This window comes from Mauremys reevesii, linkage group 7 (genome assembly GCF_016161935.1).
Source record: "Mauremys reevesii isolate NIE-2019 linkage group 7, ASM1616193v1, whole genome shotgun sequence".
NCBI classification, from domain to species: domain Eukaryota; kingdom Metazoa; phylum Chordata; order Testudines; family Geoemydidae; genus Mauremys; species Mauremys reevesii.
In genome coordinates, this window is record NC_052629.1 from 96,527,831 (window position 1) to 96,547,369 (window position 19,539).

Genomic DNA, 19,539 nt, shown 5'->3' on the forward strand with positions numbered 1-19,539 from the left:
GCTATAATCATAGGGAGCATGGCTGGGAATGAGCCATCCCGGGCTGGGGCCGTCCCTACAGGGATTAGTGAGTCAGTGCTGTCCCCAATGCCCCAGGTGACCAAAGGGCATGGTGCTGCAGAAAGCGGATGGGGAGCTCAGCAGGGGGAACTCTCCTCTCACTGCGGGCCCCCAATGTCCCAGAGTGGTGCTGGGGGCACTGTGCTCCTGACAGCACCATCTTTAAGTTCTGCAATAAAATCCAGGCCCTTGTCTTTCATTGTTGTTATTATTATTTATTTGCATTCTAGTAGGGCCCAGACTGAATTTTGGTGCAAGACTGGGGTCCTCCTGGATCCTGAAGAAAATCTGACTGAGATCAGGGACTCCTGTTATACTGGTTGTTGCACAGACCATGACCAAGTTTGGGGGCCCCATCACTGTGGGTGCTGCACAGCTGCATGGTGACAGTCCCTGCTCTGAAGAGCTCACAGTCAAACTAGAGAAAGGGTGGGAGGGGAAACTAAGGCATGCAGTGGGGGAAGGGATTTTCCCAAAGTCAGTTGCAGAGCCAGGAATAGAAGCCAGCTATCCTGGGTCTCAGTACAGTGCCCCACCCTCTGGGCCACCTGGGACCCTAGATACCTTGCCCCCCCCCTCCTTCCCCATGGCAGGTACTCTCCAATATGTTGGAAGGGCCATGGCATTGTTCTGAATTCATGGGCATTCCCCACTCAGCCCATGAGCTGCACAATGTCCCTGAGACTTCTGCTGTCCCTCCCAAGCTCTCCCTTCCTTGGGGGTCTAACAGCAGGGTCTCTCCCAGAACACTGGGGCCACTGGCCTGGATCAGAGTCAAGGTCCATCTACCCCGGTATCCTGTCTTGGACAGTGGTTGGCATGAGATACTTCACAGGAGGGTGCAAGAAACCCATCAGTCACAGACCCCACTCTCCTCCCAGAGCTGGGCATAGAACCCAGGAGTCCTGACTCACAGTCCCCTCAACTCATTAGATTATCTGCTGCTCCCAGAATAGTGAACAGAACCCAGGAGTCCTGCCTCTCAGCTGGGATCTCTGAACTCACAAACCCCTTCCCCTCAGTCCCTCTCTGCTGGGGTCCATACAAGTACCACATCTTGCCCCCCCCACACCATCACAGTTACTATGGTGACTATATGAAGGGGTGGGGCCTAGTTCTGGAACCCCCCACCCTTGCCAAGTTCTGGAACCAGGTCAGTCACCGCAGTAACAGCTGGGGGTGGGGCAGTCAGGTAGGCACCATGCTGGGGGCCCACCGCCGCTCCATGTTCACCAACGCCTGCATCAGCCCCTCCCTGGACCCCAGCGCCCGGGCACCTGGCACCCTGTACCAGAAGAAAGGCAGGGTGCACCTGCTAGGGCTGCTCTCAGGTTCTCTTCCCCAAGAGGTAACACCTGGTATCTCCCTCCCCCACTGCGTACTGGCTTCCCCCACTCTTGGGGAACCCAACGTCTATTTTAGACCACCCCAAACTCTAACTTCATCTCCCTGCTGTTTGGGGACTCCCCCCAGGGGCAAACACTCAGGGAAAATTGTTGGGTTGGGATTAGTTTTTGTAGGGTCTCCTTAACTGGTGCATGTCTCTCTCCCTCACTATCCTGGGTTGGTGTTTGTAGAGAGACACCACTGGCTAAGGAGCAAGGGAGTGGGAGTCAAGTTGTCAGGACACTCTATTCCCAGCTTTGGGAAGAGTGGGGGTTAGTGGACTAGGGAGCTTTGAGCCAGGACCTCCTAGAGAGAAAAGGCCCCTTGTCCCATGCCCTGCTGCCCTGAGCCAACCAGTCTCCCTGGGGAAAAGCTGGGTCCCTCCTCCCTCTGCTCTGCGGTTTCAGGAGGAGGTTTTCAATTCCGGTGACGGAATCGTGGTCTTAATGAGGAAAGGGAAGAGGAAGGGGTCACCCAAAGGCCCCCCTTCAGCGAGAAGAGGCAACCAGGCCCCACAGTGCAAGATGCAGGAGCCATGTGTGAGTGACACCTCTGATGGAGACCAAGACTCAGACCCATCTGCAGGAAGGTGAGTAGGTTGGATGGGATCCTTATGGCCATTGGGCCAAACTCATCCTTGCTGCAGCTCCATGGAGATTATATTAGTAGCATCTGGATGTGCCAACTGAGATCAGCACTCGTTTAGTGGCAGGCGCTGCACAGATCCGAAGACCAGGGTCACAGTTGTGCCAGGCGCTGCACAGACCCTGACTAATATCGGGGCTCCCATTCTGGTGGGTGCTGCACAGACCCCCCCATCCCAGATCAGGGGCCCTCACTGTCCCAGGTGCTGCACAGAGCCTGACAAAGATTGGGGCCCCCACTGCACTGGGCAATGCCTAGACACACAGTGAGAGACAGTCCCAGTCCCAAAGAGCTCAAAGTCTAAACAGACAAAGGGAGGGGAGTGGGCTCTATTGGGTTAGAGCAGTGGGGAGGGGGGCAGCTAGGAGTCTGTTGCCAGCTCAGAGGGAGATGTGGTCAGGTGTTTGGTATGCCCTGTAGATGGACCCATTGGTATAGTCTAGAGTGTCGGGGGAAGGATGGTGATACTAGACTAGATGAGCCCATTAGGTCTGATCTGGAGGCTACCAGGCTAGATGGCCCCATTGCTCTGACCTGACACTCATCATCTCCTCTCCTTCACACCACTAGGCAGAGAGACGTTCCTGAGGACACCCTTCTCTCCAAGCCAGCTCACTCCTGCACCCCTGATCCCTTGCCCCACAGTCCCCGCCCCTCTTTCCCCTTCCAGTGGATGTGGGAGGAATTCTCGCTCAATGGTCGTGCCCTCCTCCCAGCCCCTTCCCTGGATAGGGCCAAGAAGGGGGAGCCCCGCAGAGCTCCCAACAACTCCCCCCGTGAGAGTGTCCGCCCGACAACGACAGATTTGCAGGGCCGTGTAGACCAACGAGCTGGCAGCTCACAGGGGCGCAGCAGCACTGAGGGGAGCAGGATCAAGCAAGCCCCCCAGCCCTCCCCCAGCACCCTCTCTTCGCTGTATTGGAAGATGGAGGCCCGGAGCGAGGCCCGCAAACGCCAGCTCCAGGAAGAGCGGAGGCACTGGCTCCAACTGGCTCAGCAGCTGCTGAGTCTAGAAGAGGCTGTGTCCTCCCCGGCGTGGGAGGCAGTCACCTCCGCCCAGCAGCTCCGGGCCAGGCTGAGAGCTGAGGTCCTGTGCCTGGCCACAGAGCCCCAGGACCCAAGCCCCAGGGGGCACAGAAGGAAGGGCAGGGGGTTGGCCCCCAAAGACAAGACCCAGTTCCAGCCCATCATCAACCAAACCATCCCCGACTTTGAGACACTCCACAAGAGGTTCCAGGAGCAGCTGGAGAAGAGGAAAGTGAGAGGTAAGCCAAGGAGACAGATGCAATTGCTTTTGGGGTAGGGTGAAGAAGCCGTTTATACAGAAGCCCTTGCCTGGAGCTAAGGTGGAGCTACCTCTGAGCTGGGGCTGTTCATACAGGAATCCCTGGGTGGGGCGCAGGAGCTGTTATACAGAGACCCTTTCTCTGGTGCTGAGATGCAACTGCTTCTGGGGTGGGGCAGTGCAACTGATGAGGGAGGGATTCTGGGACCCTCCATTAATGCTTTCTGTGTCCCCCTCTCAGCCAAGCTGACCATCTGCAAACCCTTCCACCTCCATGTGGCCAGCAGCTCTCAGCACCAACCTGGGGACGAGCTCAGAGACTGGGAGCAGCAACAGCTGCGCCAGCTCTGGAGCTTCCACTGCGGGTCCCAGTCCTGCTCAGAGTTCGACCCCTTACCCTCAGTGCCACCCACCAGAGCCTCTGACAAACGGCAGGAGGCCACCAGGTATGGACAGTGCCCTTAAATCAATTCCCACCCCAGCTATCCCAGCCCAGCTATCCCAGCCCTGGCCTCCCCCCAGCTCTGCTGCAGCCCCTCTGCTATCCCATCCCTAGGTTTCCCTGTCCCTAGATCTCCTGGTAACCCTCAATCCTGACCTAGAGCTAGGGTGGCCACTCGCACGTTCCCCGAGTACCAAACATTGCAGTGCTACTGGTAATGGCATGAGCCCGCCTCCGCCAGTGCCACACGAGGGGCACCATTTTGAAGAACATGACAGATAGGGGGACTAATGTTAGAAAGGCAGGACTGTCCAGCTTAAAAGCAGACAACTGGCCTGCCTGCCTAGATCCCCCTGCTATCCCAGCCCTGGCTTCCACCCCCACTGCCCCCAGCTCTGCCCCGCAATCCTGACCCGCAGCCCCCTGCTATCCAGCCAGGGGTTCCCCGCAGCCAAGGGAGCTGGAACAATTTTTATAGATGCCACCTGGCTGAGCCTTCTCCTTTGCTCCTGGTGCAGGCTGTTGTTGTTGGACTGGGAGCGGCGGGAGAAGCAGGAGAAGAGGAGAGCAGAGCAGCGCCGGGTCAAGCAGCAGCAGGTGCAGAGGGAAGTGGCCAAGTGCCTGGCAGCCTACAGTCCCCCGGGCAGCTTGGCCCAGACCACGCAAAGGAAGAGGGAAGAGCTGAGGTAACAGAGAGGGGAAGAAGGGAGCAGCTTGGTGTGACAGAGAGAGGAGTGTGGAAACCACCACATGGTGCTGCTGGTGCCTCTCAATCCCGACCCTCAGTCCCCTGCTAGTCCAGCCCTGGGCTCCCCTCAAGCTGTGCTGGTGCACCTTAAATCTGACTCATGGCCCCCTTCCCTCTCTTATAGGAATTAATTGTCAGTAGATAGGGCAGAGGACGAGTGCTTGGAACACCTGGGTTCTGTTCCCATCTCTGCCACGGTACTTCAGCAAGTCCCTTTTTCCACTCTCAACCTCAGTTTGCTCTCTGCCCCTTTGTCTGTTTAGAATGGCAGCTCACTGGGGCAGGGACTGGCTCTCACTGGGAGGCTGTCTACAGTGCAATTGAGAGGTGTGATTGCAGAACATGTAGAAATACCTGAACTACCTTTGATCCAGCTAGCATGCCAACAACAGCTGTGTAGCCGTGGCAGCCCAGATTAGCAGCCAAGTACAATCCCACTCAGAACCCTGGGTATGTTTGTCCTCGGGTAGCTAGCTTGTTCCACCATCTGTGCGGCCATGACTGCATGTCTATTTTTAGCACGCTAGCTGGATCAGCTAGCTCAGGTCTGGCTACGTATTCTGCACTCACACTTCCCAGTTGCATAGTAGACAGACACTGTGTGTCTGTGCAGCACCTGGTACAACGGGGGCCATGATCTTGGTCAGGGCCTCTAGATACTGATACACCTAATAATAATGATCTGGAGAAGACTTCTATTTATGTGTAACTTTTCTCACATAAGTGGCCTTCTTGAAATCAGTGGGCTTGATAAAATACTCATAATTAATTGTAATAATTGTTCCTAATATAGATACACAATCATGTAATATTGATTATAATCAACAGCAATTTTAAATAATGTATTAATAAATTTAATAATGTATGGTTATTAACAGCGATCAATATTAAATCAACATGCATAATTATCAGTGGTAGCCTATATTAATTCAGTAATAAATAATATTGATTTATTTTAATGTAATGCTAATAATGGTGATTAATATTAATTTAATTGTTTCACAACAGTTCATATTAATGTAGTACTTTTAAATATTAGTGATTACTAGAAATTTAGTGTTAAGGGTGGTCAGTATTATTTTGATATTTATTAAAAACAGCAGCTAATATTAATTTAGTAATAAATGCTAGCGATTAATATCAGTATTTTAATGGTGAATCATATTAATTTAATATTTGGTAACAGTAGTAGTTAATTGCTACTTCTTTTGATGTGAGCAGTTAGCCAAATTCAGGGTGTTGTGAATTGTTCCAGTTAGGAGGAGAAATTGATGATGGAGTCAGGTTTTTGGGTTTTTTTTGGTGCAATTCTGTTTTTTAACAAAGGTTGTACAAAGTCCTGTTTCCCTGAACACAGGAAGAACCAAACAGGAGGTAGTTTATTTGCTCACAGCCGCAAGCCTCTTCAGTAGCACCAGGCCCAGAAGTCCTCAAGCCTCTTCAGGCTTCTCTCTGGGTCCTACACCGTGCTTGTCTGGGCTGAGTCTGTGTCTGTCTTCCTGTGTGGTCTCTTTTGCTTCTCTTATTCATACACAAGTATAGGGCTTGTCTACACTGCAAATGTTTTGCTGGCATAGTATACCAGCATAGCTAGCCTGGCAGAGCCCCCTAGTGGAGATGCATTGTAGGTCAGCAGAAGGAGTTCCACCAGCATAGCTACACCATCTCCCTGAATGACATTAGCTAGGGCTATGTCTACACTTAAAAACCTACAGCAGTGCTGCAGCTGCGCAACTGTAGCGCTTCAGCATAGACACTTAGCCCTTGTCTACACTACCATTTACTTCAGTATAACTTACATCACTCAGGGTGTGAATAATCTACATCCTTGAGTGAAGTAAATTATACCACACTAAGCGCCGATGTGGACAGCGTTATGTTGGTGGGAGAGCATAGCTAACATCTCTCATGGAGGTGGAGTTATAATGCCGATGGGAGAGCTCTCTGCCATCGGCATAGAGCGTCTTCACCAGACGTGCTACAGTGGTGCAGCTGTAAACTAGCCCTTAGTATAGTGATGGGAGGGATTCTCCGGTCACTGTAGCAAATCTACCTCCCTGTCCCTGAGAAGTGGTGGCTAGGTCAATGGAAGAATTCTTCCATCGAACTAGTGTTGTCTCCACTGGGGGTTAAGTCGGCTTAACTTCGTCACTCAGGGGTGTGGATTTTTCACACCCCTGAGTGATGTAGCTTGGTCAATCTAATTGTCTACTACAGACCAGCCCTAAGTCTACATAAGCACTCTTGTGTCAGTATAGCTGCGTCTACACCAGAAACATTGCTGGCACAGCTATGTGAGCCAAGGAGTGTGGTTTTTTTTGGTTTTTTTTGCACTCCTAGCTAACAGAGCTATGATGGCAAAACTTTGTAGTGTAAAGTAAGCCACACACGCGGTCCATGCCTAACCAAAACCATCTGCCCACATTGTTCCAATCCCTGGACAAACTCACAACTGCTTTTGTTGTATTGGGAGTGGTGCTTTACTGTCTCTCTGCTATCTTAAATAAAGGGTAGCAGCCACCCTCACCAGCCTCAATGACATTTCACACACACACACACACACCTCCCACACTAATATTCAATTATTAATTCATCACAGTGTTCACTCTGCTTGTGTGTTACACCCTTTCCCCCATCCTGTGTCTGTCTGGTCTATGTAGACTGTAAACTTTTCAGGGCAGAGACCATCTGCTACTTCGTGTTAGATGAGTGCTTTGTAAAATGGGGTCTGACCTTGGCTGGCCCTTTGGCACTACCATAATAATCATGATGATTATTATTAATAATAACAATACTACTACTAATTATTATTAATAATAATAAATTAATTATAAGCAAGTAGTATTTAGTAATTGTTAATAGTGATATTAACCTGGTGTCTATCAATGATCATTATTAACATATTTATGAACCGTATAAATTAATATTTAGCATTCATAATAGAGTAATAATATTTAGTATTTATGAATGATCAATATTTAATATTAACATTATGACTGGAGAATTGCTAATATGGTTCCTATTTTTAAGCAAGGGAAAAAGAAACTACAGGCCTGTTAGTTTTACCTCAATTATATGCAAGATCTTTGAACAAATTTTGAAAGAGAATGTAGTTAAGGACATAGAGATGAATGGTCATTGGGATAAAATACAACATGGCTTTACAAAAGGTAAATCATACCAGACCAATCTTCTTTGAGAAGTTAACTGATATTTTAGACAAAGGACATGCAGTAGATCTGATCTACCTAGATTTCAGTAAGGCATTTGATACAGTTCTACATGGGAAATTATTAATTAAATTGGAGAAGATGGAGATTAATATGAGAATTGAAAGGTGGATAAGGAACTGCTTAAAGGGGAGACTACAACAGGTCATACTGAAAGGTGAACTGTCAGGCTGGAGGGAAGTTACTAGTGGAATTCCCCAGGGATCGGTCTTGGGACCATTCTTAGTTAATATTATTACTGACCATGGCACAAAAAGTGAGAGTGTGCTAATAAAATTTGACTATGACACAAATTTGGGAGGTATTGGCAATACTGAGGAGGACTGGAATATCAGACAAAAAGATCTGGATGACCTTGTAGACTGGAGTAATAGAAAAGGGATGAAATTTAATTGTGCAAAGTGCAAGGTCATGCATTTAGGGACTAACAACAAGAATTTTTGCTAAAAGCTAGGGCAGGGGTCGGCAACCTTTCAGAAGTGCTGTGCCGAGTCTTCATTTATTCACTTTAATTTAAGGTTTCGCATGCCAATAATACATGTTAATGTTTTTAGAAGGTCTCTTTCTATAAGTCTATAATATATAACTAAACTATTGTTGTATGTAAAGTAAATAAGGTTTTTAAAATGTTTAAGAAGCTTCATTTAAAATTAAATTAAAATGCAGAGCCCCCGGACCGGTGGCCAAGACCCGGGCAGCGTGAGTGCCACTGAAAATCAGCTCGTGTGCCGCCTTTGGCACGAGTGCCATAGGTTGCCTATCCCTAGGGACTTATCAGTTGGAAGCAACAGAGGAAGAGAAAAATCCTGGGTGTATTGGTTGATCACAGGATGACTACGAGCTATGATGCGGTTGTGAAAAAGGCTAATGCAGTCCTAGGAAGCATCAGACTAGGTATTTCCAGTAGAGACAAGGAAGTGTTAGTACCATTATACAAAGCACTGGTGATACCTCATTTGGAATACTGTGTGCAATTCTGGTCTCCCATGTTTAAGAAGGATGAATTCAAATGGGAACAGGTACAGAGAAGGGCTACTAGGATGATCCAAAGACTGGAAAACCTACATTATGAGAGGGAAATCAAAGACCTTGGCTTGTTTAGCCTAACCAAAAGAAGGCCGAGGGAGATATGATTGCTCTCTACAAAGACATCAGAGGGATAAATATCAGGGAGGGAGAAGAGCTATTTAAGTTAAGCACCAGTGTGGACACAAGAACAAATGGATGCAAACTGGCCATCAACAAGTTTAGGCTTGAAATTAGGTGAAGGTAACCATCAGAGGAGTGAAGTTCTGGATGAGCCTTCCCAGGGGAGCAAAATATCTAACTGGCGTCAAGACTGGGCTTGATAATTTTATGGAAGAGATGGTATGATGGGACTGTCTACAATGGCATGTGGCCCATCTGTGACTGCTAGTAGCAAAATCCCCAATGGCTGGAGATGAGACACTAGAAGGGGAGGGCTCGGAGTTAGTACAGAGAATTCTTTCCCTGATATCTGCCTGGCGAGTCTTGCCCATATGCTCAGGGTCTGACTGATTGCCATATTTGGGGTCGGAAAGGTATTTCCCCCCAGGTCAGATTGGCAGAGACCTTGGGTAGTTTTCACCTTCCTCCGCAGTGTGGGGCACAGTTCACTTGCAGGTTTAAACTAGTTGAAATGGTGAATTCTCTGTACGGGAAGTCTTTAAACCGTGATTTGAGGACTTTAGTAACTCAACCAGAGGTTAAGCGTCTATTACAGGAGTGGGTGGATGAGATTCTTTGGCCTGCCATGTACATGAGGTCAGACTAGATGATCATGATGGTCCCTTCTGACCTTAAAGTCTATGAGTCTATAATTATTAATATAGATATTTTGTATTTATGAATTATTTATCTTAATTTTAATATTAACTGCTTTAGTGAATATATTCCTATTCTTAATAGCGATTAATATTATTTATGAATATAAATCATGATTTGCATCATATTTTTAAACATAGTCGCTAGTATTAATTTATTGTTTGCTGTGTTATTGTAGCCATGTTGGTCTCAGGATATGAGAGAGACAAGCTGGGTCAGGTAACCAACAGAATTTGGTCCATTAAAAGATATTACATCACCCAGCTTGTCTCTCTCCGTATTAATTTAGTAATTGTTAATAGTGATATTAACTTAGTATTCAGGAACTACTGATATTTTAACATTTATTAACAATAGTAATTTATACTTATGTAGTGCCCCTCTCCACCTGATTACTTCCTTTACTGGCAATCCGCTTACATGTTCTGATGGACAGGTCTGGGTTCTTTTGGATCCCGCCACCCACTCAGTAGGGTGAATCTTTTTTGGTTATGAAATTAGTTGGCGGTGCCTCCACCCCCCTCGCTCCTTCCTGGCAGAGTCACCAGGGCAGCTTGGGCGGAAAATTCTAACTACAGAGGAATCCCCACTTATTTGCCAGATAGTTGGAGACTTCCAAGAAATAACACAACACATAAAAATATATTCAACACAACAATTATATTAAACAGGCAACAATACAACATAACAGGGGAAACACTATTTTTAGGGTCACCGGTGCTCACACTTAAAATACCCGTGTCTGGATGTAACAAATGCAAAACTAGTGTCCTGTTGGTACGCGTACTTTGCTGGGGCCCTTGATGACCGATACAATTCTCTGCAGAAGTGTAGCAGTGTGGCTGACTGGGTTCAGTACAGCCCAAAAGACCCACAAGTGGGAGGAGGTGGTGAATCCCTCCACAGGTGTAATAAGCGGTAAATTATAAAATCCTCAAACCCTCACTCCCTGGCTTGAGGACACAGTTCAGGGAGTAGAGGGTCCCCAAAACAAATTCCCTGACTAACTAACTAAAGACAAAGCACTCACAAACTCCACAAATGATCTTCAGGGTTGAGGATGACGCTGGACGATTTCAGGGGCTGCTGTCCACTGGTAGGGATCCTCCTCAGGCAGGAATCAGCCCTGGACTAGCAGCGCTGACCATGTGGGGACTGGTCTCACCAGGGGAGCTGGAGGCGAACCCAGCCTGGCTGGGGAAATTTCTCAGCAAACATAACAATTGGGAATCATCCGTGAGGAAGGAAAACCCAGCTGGGGAATCTGGTGTCAGGTCCCTAGAGGCCAGTTCTCAGGGGGAACCCTGCTTGCAGGCCTGGGACTCACCAGCTCCCCTCAAAGCCTGTTTGGCCTTTGCCCTGGCTGGCTCCAGCCTCCCCTCAAAATGGCTTCTCCCTCTCCTCAACCCCCTGGGAGGGGCATCTCCACTCCCTATTGGTTGCTGGGCAGACTCTGAGGTTGCCTTGGCTCCTCCTCCCTGAGCTGCCAGCAGACAGAGCTCCAGGAATCTCCTTGGGGGTTACACTTAGTAAGTAGTAGTAGTAATATTTAGTATTAATGAATGATCAATATTAATTTAATATTTATTAGCATTACAATATATTTTAGTATTCAGTGCATACTCTTGGGTAGAGTACTGGACTGGGACTCAGGAGACCTAAGTTCTATTCATGGCTCTGCAAGTGGCCTGCTGGGTGACCTTGAGGAAGCCACTTCACCTTTCTGTGCCTCAGTTTCTCCATCTGTAAAATGGGGATAATGATACTGACCACCTTTATAAAGCACTTTGAGATCTGCTGATGAAAAGTACTATAGAAGAGCTAAGTATCTATTCGTATTCTCCTTCGCTTTGTCCCATCACTCAGAAACAGCAGCTCTTGACCTTTATCTCCAAGCGTTCTTGTCAAGTGGGTCTTCCAAGCTGACAAAAACCTTCTTCATGTCCTCCTTCAGCATCTCTAACCATCTTTTTCTAGGTCTTCCTTCTGGTCTTTGTCCTGTGATTAGTAGTTCTTGTCTCTGGCTACCATATCCCACATCTCATCATCTCACATGACCCAGCCATCTCGATTGATACTCCCTCAGCTTTTCTGTGATGGTGGCTACCTGCACCATGGCTTGCACTGTTTCACTGCATAGCCTATTAGCTCTCATCTTATCCAGTGTCCACTCGAGCATTCTCATTTGGCAGTGTGAAGTCATTGTTCTTCCTTTTTCCTTGTTGGCCAGCATTCCGACCCATACATCATGGCTGCCTTAATCATGATCCTACACATTTTGCTCTTTTGAATACTTGGCATATTTGTATAGAAGATACTTCCTGCCAACTTCCTCCATTTATACTAAGCGCTCTTCATGCAGCTTCTAACATCTGCATCTATATTCCCATCATGGCTCAGCAGTGCACTAAACCAAGGTATTTAAATTATTGCACATACTTTGTACCACCTAATTTTACTGGCTTTTCATTGTTGCACTCAACAAAACATTCTGGTTTTTGCTGGTTGATTTGTAAGCCATTTTCTTCGAATGCAGCCCTCCAGTGCTCTTAGGTCCCTTTTCAGTTGTATTTATCTTCACGACACAACATAATGTTATTTCCCTGTACGTCTCCTACAATATTTGGGCAGCAAACACTGCGTTCATTGTTAGCCTTCCTGGCATAAACCCAACCAAATGGGTTGTTGCTTATTTGATGCAGCAGCTTCTCCCAAAGTCTTTTGTTGATAATTCTTTCCAGCCAGCTCCTCACGTGACCCGTTACCATGACGGGTTGGTAACAACTATATTTTTGCACAGCTCCTTTATGAATAAAGTTAGGGACCAATGTGCTCGCCTCAGGCTTTTTTCCAGGACAGAGAATTAAGTTGAAGAAGTTTGTCATCGATCCCACTCCCTCATGGCCTAATGCTTTAAATGCTTGATTGGGGCGCTGGCCAGTCCCATTGTCTGCCCAAGCTTTATCATCTTTAGCGCTGTCTGTGTCTCCATCATAGTGATAGGTCCTGTGAGGTTATTGCTTGTGGATACTTCTCTCAATGTTTTCATCGCATTCTCTTCATTGAACAGTTTCTCATAAAACTACCTCCAGCTCCTAATGATTCCACTGTCTTCCAGCAAAAAGAACAGGAGTACTTGTGGCACCTTAGAGACTAACAAATCTATTTGAGCATAAGCTTTCGTGGGCTACAGCCCACTTCTTCGGATGCAAGTCTTCCAGCAGTACTTTTCCATTTTCATCTTTGACACACTTCACAGCTTCCAAGTCCTCTGTTCTTTGCTTTGCTTCTTTGCTTAATTGAGGCAAATCTAATATTTCTTTTCCACCTTCCTTTGTTAGTAGGCCTGCATATAAGGCTCTAAAATGCCTGACTCTTAGCTTCTACAACTGCTCTTTTCACCCTTTTCTTTACCCGCTTGTATTCCTCATGACGTTCCACTGTTCTTACTGTCTGCCATCGCTTGAACCTTTCCTTCTTTACTGCCTCCTACACATTAATGGACCATCCCCACATCTCTTTGCCATATTTTCTTTCTTTCGTTTGGCCACAGGCAGCTTGTGCACTTTCTGTGATAAGTTTGGATGTTTTCCCCAAAATCTTGTTAGTATCGTCACCGTTGGTTTGGTCGTTGTCTTACCTCCACAGAATCCTTAAATCTCAGACTAACTTCCCTATCCACGAGCCTCCACCACTTTATCCGTTGTCCCACAACTCATCTTTTGTCTTTTAATAATAACAACTAATATTTAGTATTGATGAATGATTGATATTAATTTTGTATTTATGAGCAGTACTAAACAATGTTTTGATATCTTAATAGAGAATAATAGTAATTTGTAGTTATGGATACTAATCAATATTAATTTAATATTTGTTAAAAATATTAAGAACATAAGAACGGCCATATTGGGTCAGACCAAAGGGCCATCTAGCCCAGAATCCTGTCTTCTGACAGTGGCCAATGCCAGTTGCCCCAGAGGGAATGAACAGAACAGGGGAATCATCAAGCAATCATCCCCTGTCGCCCATTCCCAGCTTTTGGCAAACAGACGCTACGGATACCATCCCTGCCCATCCTGCTAATAGTCATTGATGGACCTATCCTCCATGAACTTATCTAGTTCTTTTTAGAATCCTGTTATAGTCTTGGCCTTTATAACATCCTCTGGCAAAGAGTTACACAGGTTGACTGTGCATTGTGTGAAGAAATACTTCCTTTTGTTTGTTTTAAACCTGCTGCCTATTCATTTCATTTGGTGACCCCTTGTTCTTGTGTTATGAGAAGGAGTAAATAACACTTCCTTATTTATTTTCTCCACACCAGTCATGATTTTATAGACCTCTATCATATATCCCCTTAGTCATCTCTTTTCCAAGCTGAAAAGTCCCAATCTTATTAATCTCTCCTCGTATAGAAGCTGTTCCATATCCCTAATTTTGTTTGCCCTTTTCTGAACCTTTTCCAGTTCCTATATATCTTTTTTGAAACGGAGTGACCACATCTGCACGCAGTATTCAAGATGTGAGTGTATTATGGATTTATATAGACGCAATATGATATTTTCTGTCTTGTTATCTTTTCCTTTCTTAATGATTCCCAACATTCTGTTAGCTTTTTTGACCGCTGCTGCATATTGAATGGATGTTTTCAGAGAACTATCCACGACTCCAGGATCTCTTTCTTGAGTGGTAACAGTTAATTTAGACAACATCATTTTATTTATATAGCTGGAATTATTTTTCCAGTGTGCATTACTTTGCATATATTAACAGTGAATGTCATCTGCCATTTTGTTGCCCAGTCACTCAGTTTTGTGAGATCCTTTTGTAGGTCTTCACAGTCTGCTTTGGATTGGACTTAGCTATCTTAAGTAGTTTTGTATCATCTGCAAATTTTGCCACTGCACTGTTGACCACTCTTTCCAGATAATGTATGAATATGTTGAATAATAGGAGATATACCAATCTCCTAGAGCTGGAAGGGACCTTGAAAGGTCATTGAGTCCAGCCCTCTGCCTTCACTAGCAGGACCAATTTTTGCCCCAGATCCCTAAGTGGCCCTCTCAAGGATTGAGCTCACAACCCTGGGTTTAGCAGGCCAATGCTCAAACCACTGAGCTATCCCTCCCCACAAATAGGGGGATAGGACTGGGCCCAGTACAGATGCCTGGGGGACACCACTATTTACCTCTCTCCATTGTGAAAGCTGACTATTTATTCCTACCCTTTGTTTCCTATCTTTTAACGAGTTACTGATCCATGAGAGGACCTTCCCTCTTATCTCACGACAGTTTACTTTGTTTAAGAGCATTTGGTGAGGTGACTCTTTCCCAACAAATTATGTTAATCTATGTGTCTGACAATTCTGTTCTTTGCTATAGTTTGCCCAGTACTGAAGTCAGGCTTACCAGCCTGTAATTGCCAGGATCACCTCTGGAACCTTTTAAAAAATTGGCATCACATTAGCTATCCTTCAGTCATTTGGTACGGAAGCTGATTTAAATGATAGGTTACATACCACAGTTAGTAATTCTGAAATTTCATATTTGAGTTCCTTCAGAACTCTTGGGTTAATACCATCTGGTCCTTAATTTATCAGTTTGTTCCAAAACCTCCTCTAATGACACCTCAATCTGGGACAATTCCTCAGATTTGTCACCTAAAAAGAATGGCTCCGGTTTGGGTATCTCCCTCACATCCTCAGCCATGAAGACTGCTGCAAAGAATTCATTTAGTTTCTCCACAATGGCCTTCTTGTCCTTGAGTGCTCCTTTAGCATGAATATTAATTGAATAATTGTTTATAATAGTGATTAATATTTTAGTATTAATGATTATCAATAGTATTTGACCTTCGTTATTTAATATTAGGGTGACCAGACAGCAAATTTGAAAAATCGGGACGGGGGGGGGGGGTAATAGGAGCCTATATAATAAAAAGACCCAAAAATCGGGACTGTCCCTATAAAATCAGGACATCTAGTCACTCTATTTAATATAGATGTATTAATTATTAATAATGGTGATCAATAGCTATTTAGTATTTATTATTGTTATTAACCGCTAGGTGTGGCTGGTTCCCAACAAAAATCCAGCTCCTCTTCTGGCTGGGTCTTAGGGTGAATGGGGCCCAAAAGTGGGAGGTAAAAAAATTAGGAGTTTAAAAAACACACACACACACACATAAACCAAGAGTGAGTGACTGTTAGCATGGAAACATCTGGTAAAGATATGCCCTGGCTATGCTGACACGAGACTTCCTGACTCCCCCAACATGCAACACTCAGACACCCTCTACATGCTGACACACCCCTATTCAGCTATACATATACACACTATCTCCCTGCTGACACCCAGACATGCCGACTTCCACAACACCTCCCATAAACTGCCCCTCCCAGTACCCACGACACCCCCCCAACACACACACCCTGAATACCCTGACACACGAACATGCAGACACACTGACACCCAGACATAAAACCTACATACAGACACCCCTCTAATGCCCAGACACACACATAATACACACAACTACACCAACACCTACACAGACACAAACCCACTTGGACACGCATCCACACTCTACACACCACACGGACACCAACAGTGACACACATAAAGATCCCTGAGGACTCCTGGGTCCAGACATTGCAGGAGTGCTGGGCTGAAACCGAGGAGCCATGTGACTGGCGCAAGTGTTAAATTACCAAAGTGAAAAAAGAAGATTTGAGATAAGCTTAATGGGCAGATTTCAGATTTTGATCTAAACCCAAAGATCCTGCAGGATCATCCAGTCCCCCCTCCCCCCGGCCCTATAGAACCTCCAGATCTCTCATACCCTATAGATCTCCCACAATTTCCCAGACTTCACAGAGCATCTTGCATCTCCTAGCCCCAATGGGCCCAGCACCTATAGATCCCCTGGTTCTCCCAGGCCCTATAGTTCCCCCTGAATCCTCCAACACTACTGGACAAGATCCTAAAGGACCTGGAGCCTAGGTGTTGGGATTGGGGTATCTGTTCTGATCCTGGTGGCCAGTAATATTCCCCCAGTACAGCCAATGCCCTGGGGCAGAGGATCCAGCAGATTCCTGAGTGTCCTTGTGAATGGACACTGAAGGGGGGGGCAGTGATTGGGGGTGGGATTCACTGCAGTCACCCTCTCTGTGCTGTTGCTCTAGGAGGCTGGAGCAGCAGCGCATGGCAGAGTACGATGCCCAGCTCCGGGAGATCCAAGAGAGGGTGGAGAGCCGGCCCTACCTCTTTGAGCGTGTCATGCAGGTGAGAGAGGAGTGGGGGCTAGTGGGTTAGAGCAGGGGGAGGAGGCTGGGAGTCAGGACTACTGGGTTCCACCTCTGGCTCTAGGAGGGAAGTGGGGTCTAATGGTTAGAGCAGGGGGAACTGGCACCCAGGACTCCTGAGCTCTGGGAGGGGAGTCTAGTGGTTAGAGCGGGGAGGCTGGGAGCCAGGATGCCTGGCTTCTATTCCTGGTTGTGAACTCCTCCTATTGCTCTCTTGGCTATAGGAGATCCCTGCTAGCTCAGCTGGGAGAGGTTCAAGTGTGGGCAGTGGGGTGGGCAGCCTGAGCCCAGCTCCGTTCTGTGGGTGATGTGAATGATGTCCCTGCCTCTCACCCCACAGACCAACGCCCGCCTGGCTGTGGAGCGGCGCTTCTCCCAGGTGCTGGCAGCGCTGGGCATCGATGAGAGGCTGCTGTGGAGACATGCAGGGCGCCTGGCCAAGGGCAACACTGCCAGAACAGCCGGCAGAGCCACACAGGGGCGGTCACGGAGCCTCTCCTAGACCAGGTGCTGGATATCCCCCATGGATCCCGCTGTCCTGGGCCCTACACATCCCCCTGCCCCTGCTGGATCCCGCTGCCCCAGGTCTGAGAGTCCCCCTGGATTCCACAGCTCTGAGCCCACAGATCTCACTGCCTTGGATCCTAGCTCACCATCCGGCTGTCCCAGCCCCAAGCACTATGGATGCTGGGTACTCCAGGCTCTATAGATCCAGCTGGATCTTCCATTTTCCTTTGTCCAGGGTCTATAGATCTCCCAGCACAGGGCCTGCTGAACCTCCTGGGTCATCCAACCCGCTCAGGACTCCTAGGTTCTATTCCCACCTCGGGTAGGGGAGGGGGAATCTAGTGGTTCCTTTGGTTCATGTCCTGCTGACAGGTTGCCGCTGAACAAGAGGCTAGAGTCTCCTCTTGACTCTCTGGATACCAGCTGAAAATAACCCCGTCTGGAACGAAGAAGGGTCACCTACAGCTCCCTGCATTAGAGACGCAAAGTACCAGCAAATAAATGAGTCTTTGAGAGCAGAGTTTGCTTTTTTCTTACTGGGGTTACTGCACCAGCTCGAGCAGGGGCTGTGCAGAGCCGGAAACTGAGAGCCAGCCAGGACTCCTGTGTTCTATGCCTGGCTTTGGAAGTTGGATGTGGCCCCGTAGTTAGAGGAGGGGGAGGCTGGGAGTCATTATTATTGTTATTTTTATTACAGTATCAGCTAGAGGCCTTGGCTGAGATGGGGGCCCTTGTAGTGCTGGGTGCTGCACAGACCCTGACTGAGATTTGGGCCCCCGTTGTGCTGTCTGCTGCATAGACCCCCAAGTGAGATCGGGGCCCCCACTGTGCCAGGCAATGCACAGACCCTGACCAAGATCATGACCCCCATCATGCCAGACACTGCAAGGGCCCCGACTGAGATTGGGTGCCTCATTTTGCCTGGCGCTGCACAGACACAATGAGACAGAGTCCCTACCCCAATGAACTCACAGTTTCTAGTTTTCAGGGTTAATGTCTCACTGAGAAGCCTGGAGCAGCACCCCCTTTCTGGAGCAATCAGCTCAGGCTCCCTGCAGACTCAGGCAGGTAATACTGGGATTGTGGGGTGCTGTTTGGTGGCAACCATGGGATCATGGAAGGAATGGTGCACTGGCAGAGGAAATTAAAAACAGTAGGGGGATAGTGGGAAATCCAGTTTAGGGACAGTAAAGAGATCAAATATGCTACCAGGGAGTTGGGAGCGCCCAAGTCTGGAGAGACAGAACCCCAGTGTCATGGAGCAGGTGGGAGAAAACATGGCCCGGGGGAGGGAAGAGTCTAGCAGTGCTGCAACCAGTGGGATGGGGCGAGGGAAGCTGTCAGCCCTGGATCTCCCCGGTTGCCCCCAGCCCTAGAGCCCCTCAACCCTGTATCCTCCTACAGCCCACATTCCCCTCACCCTCCAGCCTTGAGTCCCCCTCAACCTTAGATTCTCCCCTCCACTTCCCCCAGCCCCAGATCCCCATCGGACCCCTGCTCCCTCCAACCTGGATCCCCCTTGGTCCCCCTGCTCCCCATAGCCCTGGATCCCCCCTCCACTCCCCACAAAGCTCTGGATTCTCTCTCCCTCTCCCCCACAGCCCAGATCCCCTCACCTCCCTGGCTCCACTTGGGACAGCCCTGGATCCTGCCTTCCCTGCAGGCTTCCTTGCCCCTCCCTAGCTAGGCAGCTGCCTGCCTCCTAAGAGCCCGAGCTCTGTTCAAGCTCATCCAACATTTCTCTCCCCTCACCCCTACTTAGCTCTGTCTTTCCCTGGCTCCCCGGGGCTGCACAAGCACTGACGTCTCCCACCCCAGAATCCTAGGTGAGAGACACTGAATGTGGGGAACAAGGCTCGGAGTGGGAGAGCAGGCAGAGCCCGGATCTTGGCTGGAGCACACCTGCCTCCCCGCTGCCCCAGCCCCGGCCCAGCCAGGTTTGGACCCAGGACTCCTGGGTTCTATTCCCAGCTCTGGGAGAGGAGTGGGTTAAAACAGGAGAGACTGTGAGTCAGGACTCCTGGGTTCTATTTCCAGGTCTGGGAGGAGAGGGGGGCCTCGTGGGATAGACAGGAAGAACTGGGA

General features: G+C 48.0%; 1 protein-coding gene across 1 annotated transcript; it reads left to right on the forward strand.

Moving 5' to 3' along the window:
* The first annotated feature begins 1,258 nt into the window (after positions 1-1,258).
* On the forward strand, positions 1,259-17,972 carry LOC120409334 (testis specific 10 interacting protein). Its single transcript, XM_039547206.1, has 8 exons — positions 1,259-1,408; positions 1,854-2,035; positions 2,662-3,356; positions 3,618-3,822; positions 4,337-4,504; positions 16,828-16,927; positions 17,288-17,454; positions 17,827-17,972. The coding sequence occupies exons 1-7, from the start codon at positions 1,262-1,264 to the stop codon at positions 17,447-17,449; spliced, it is 1,659 nt and encodes a 552-aa protein (XP_039403140.1). The 5' UTR covers positions 1,259-1,261; the 3' UTR covers positions 17,450-17,454; positions 17,827-17,972.
* The last annotated feature ends 1,567 nt before the right edge of the window (positions 17,973-19,539 follow it).

Bases quoted from the DNA above. Each gene is read 5' to 3' on its own strand.
- LOC120409334 (XM_039547206.1), top strand. From the start codon at position 1,262: ATGCTGGGGGCCCACCGCCGCTCCATGTTCACCAACGCCTGCATCAGC. The intron at 2,036-2,661 runs GTGAGTAGGTTG...TCACACCACTAG, and splicing joins TCAGACCCATCTGCAGGAAG to GCAGAGAGACGTTCCTGAGG. The intron at 16,928-17,287 runs GTGAGAGAGGAG...CTCACCCCACAG, and splicing joins TCTTTGAGCGTGTCATGCAG to ACCAACGCCCGCCTGGCTGT.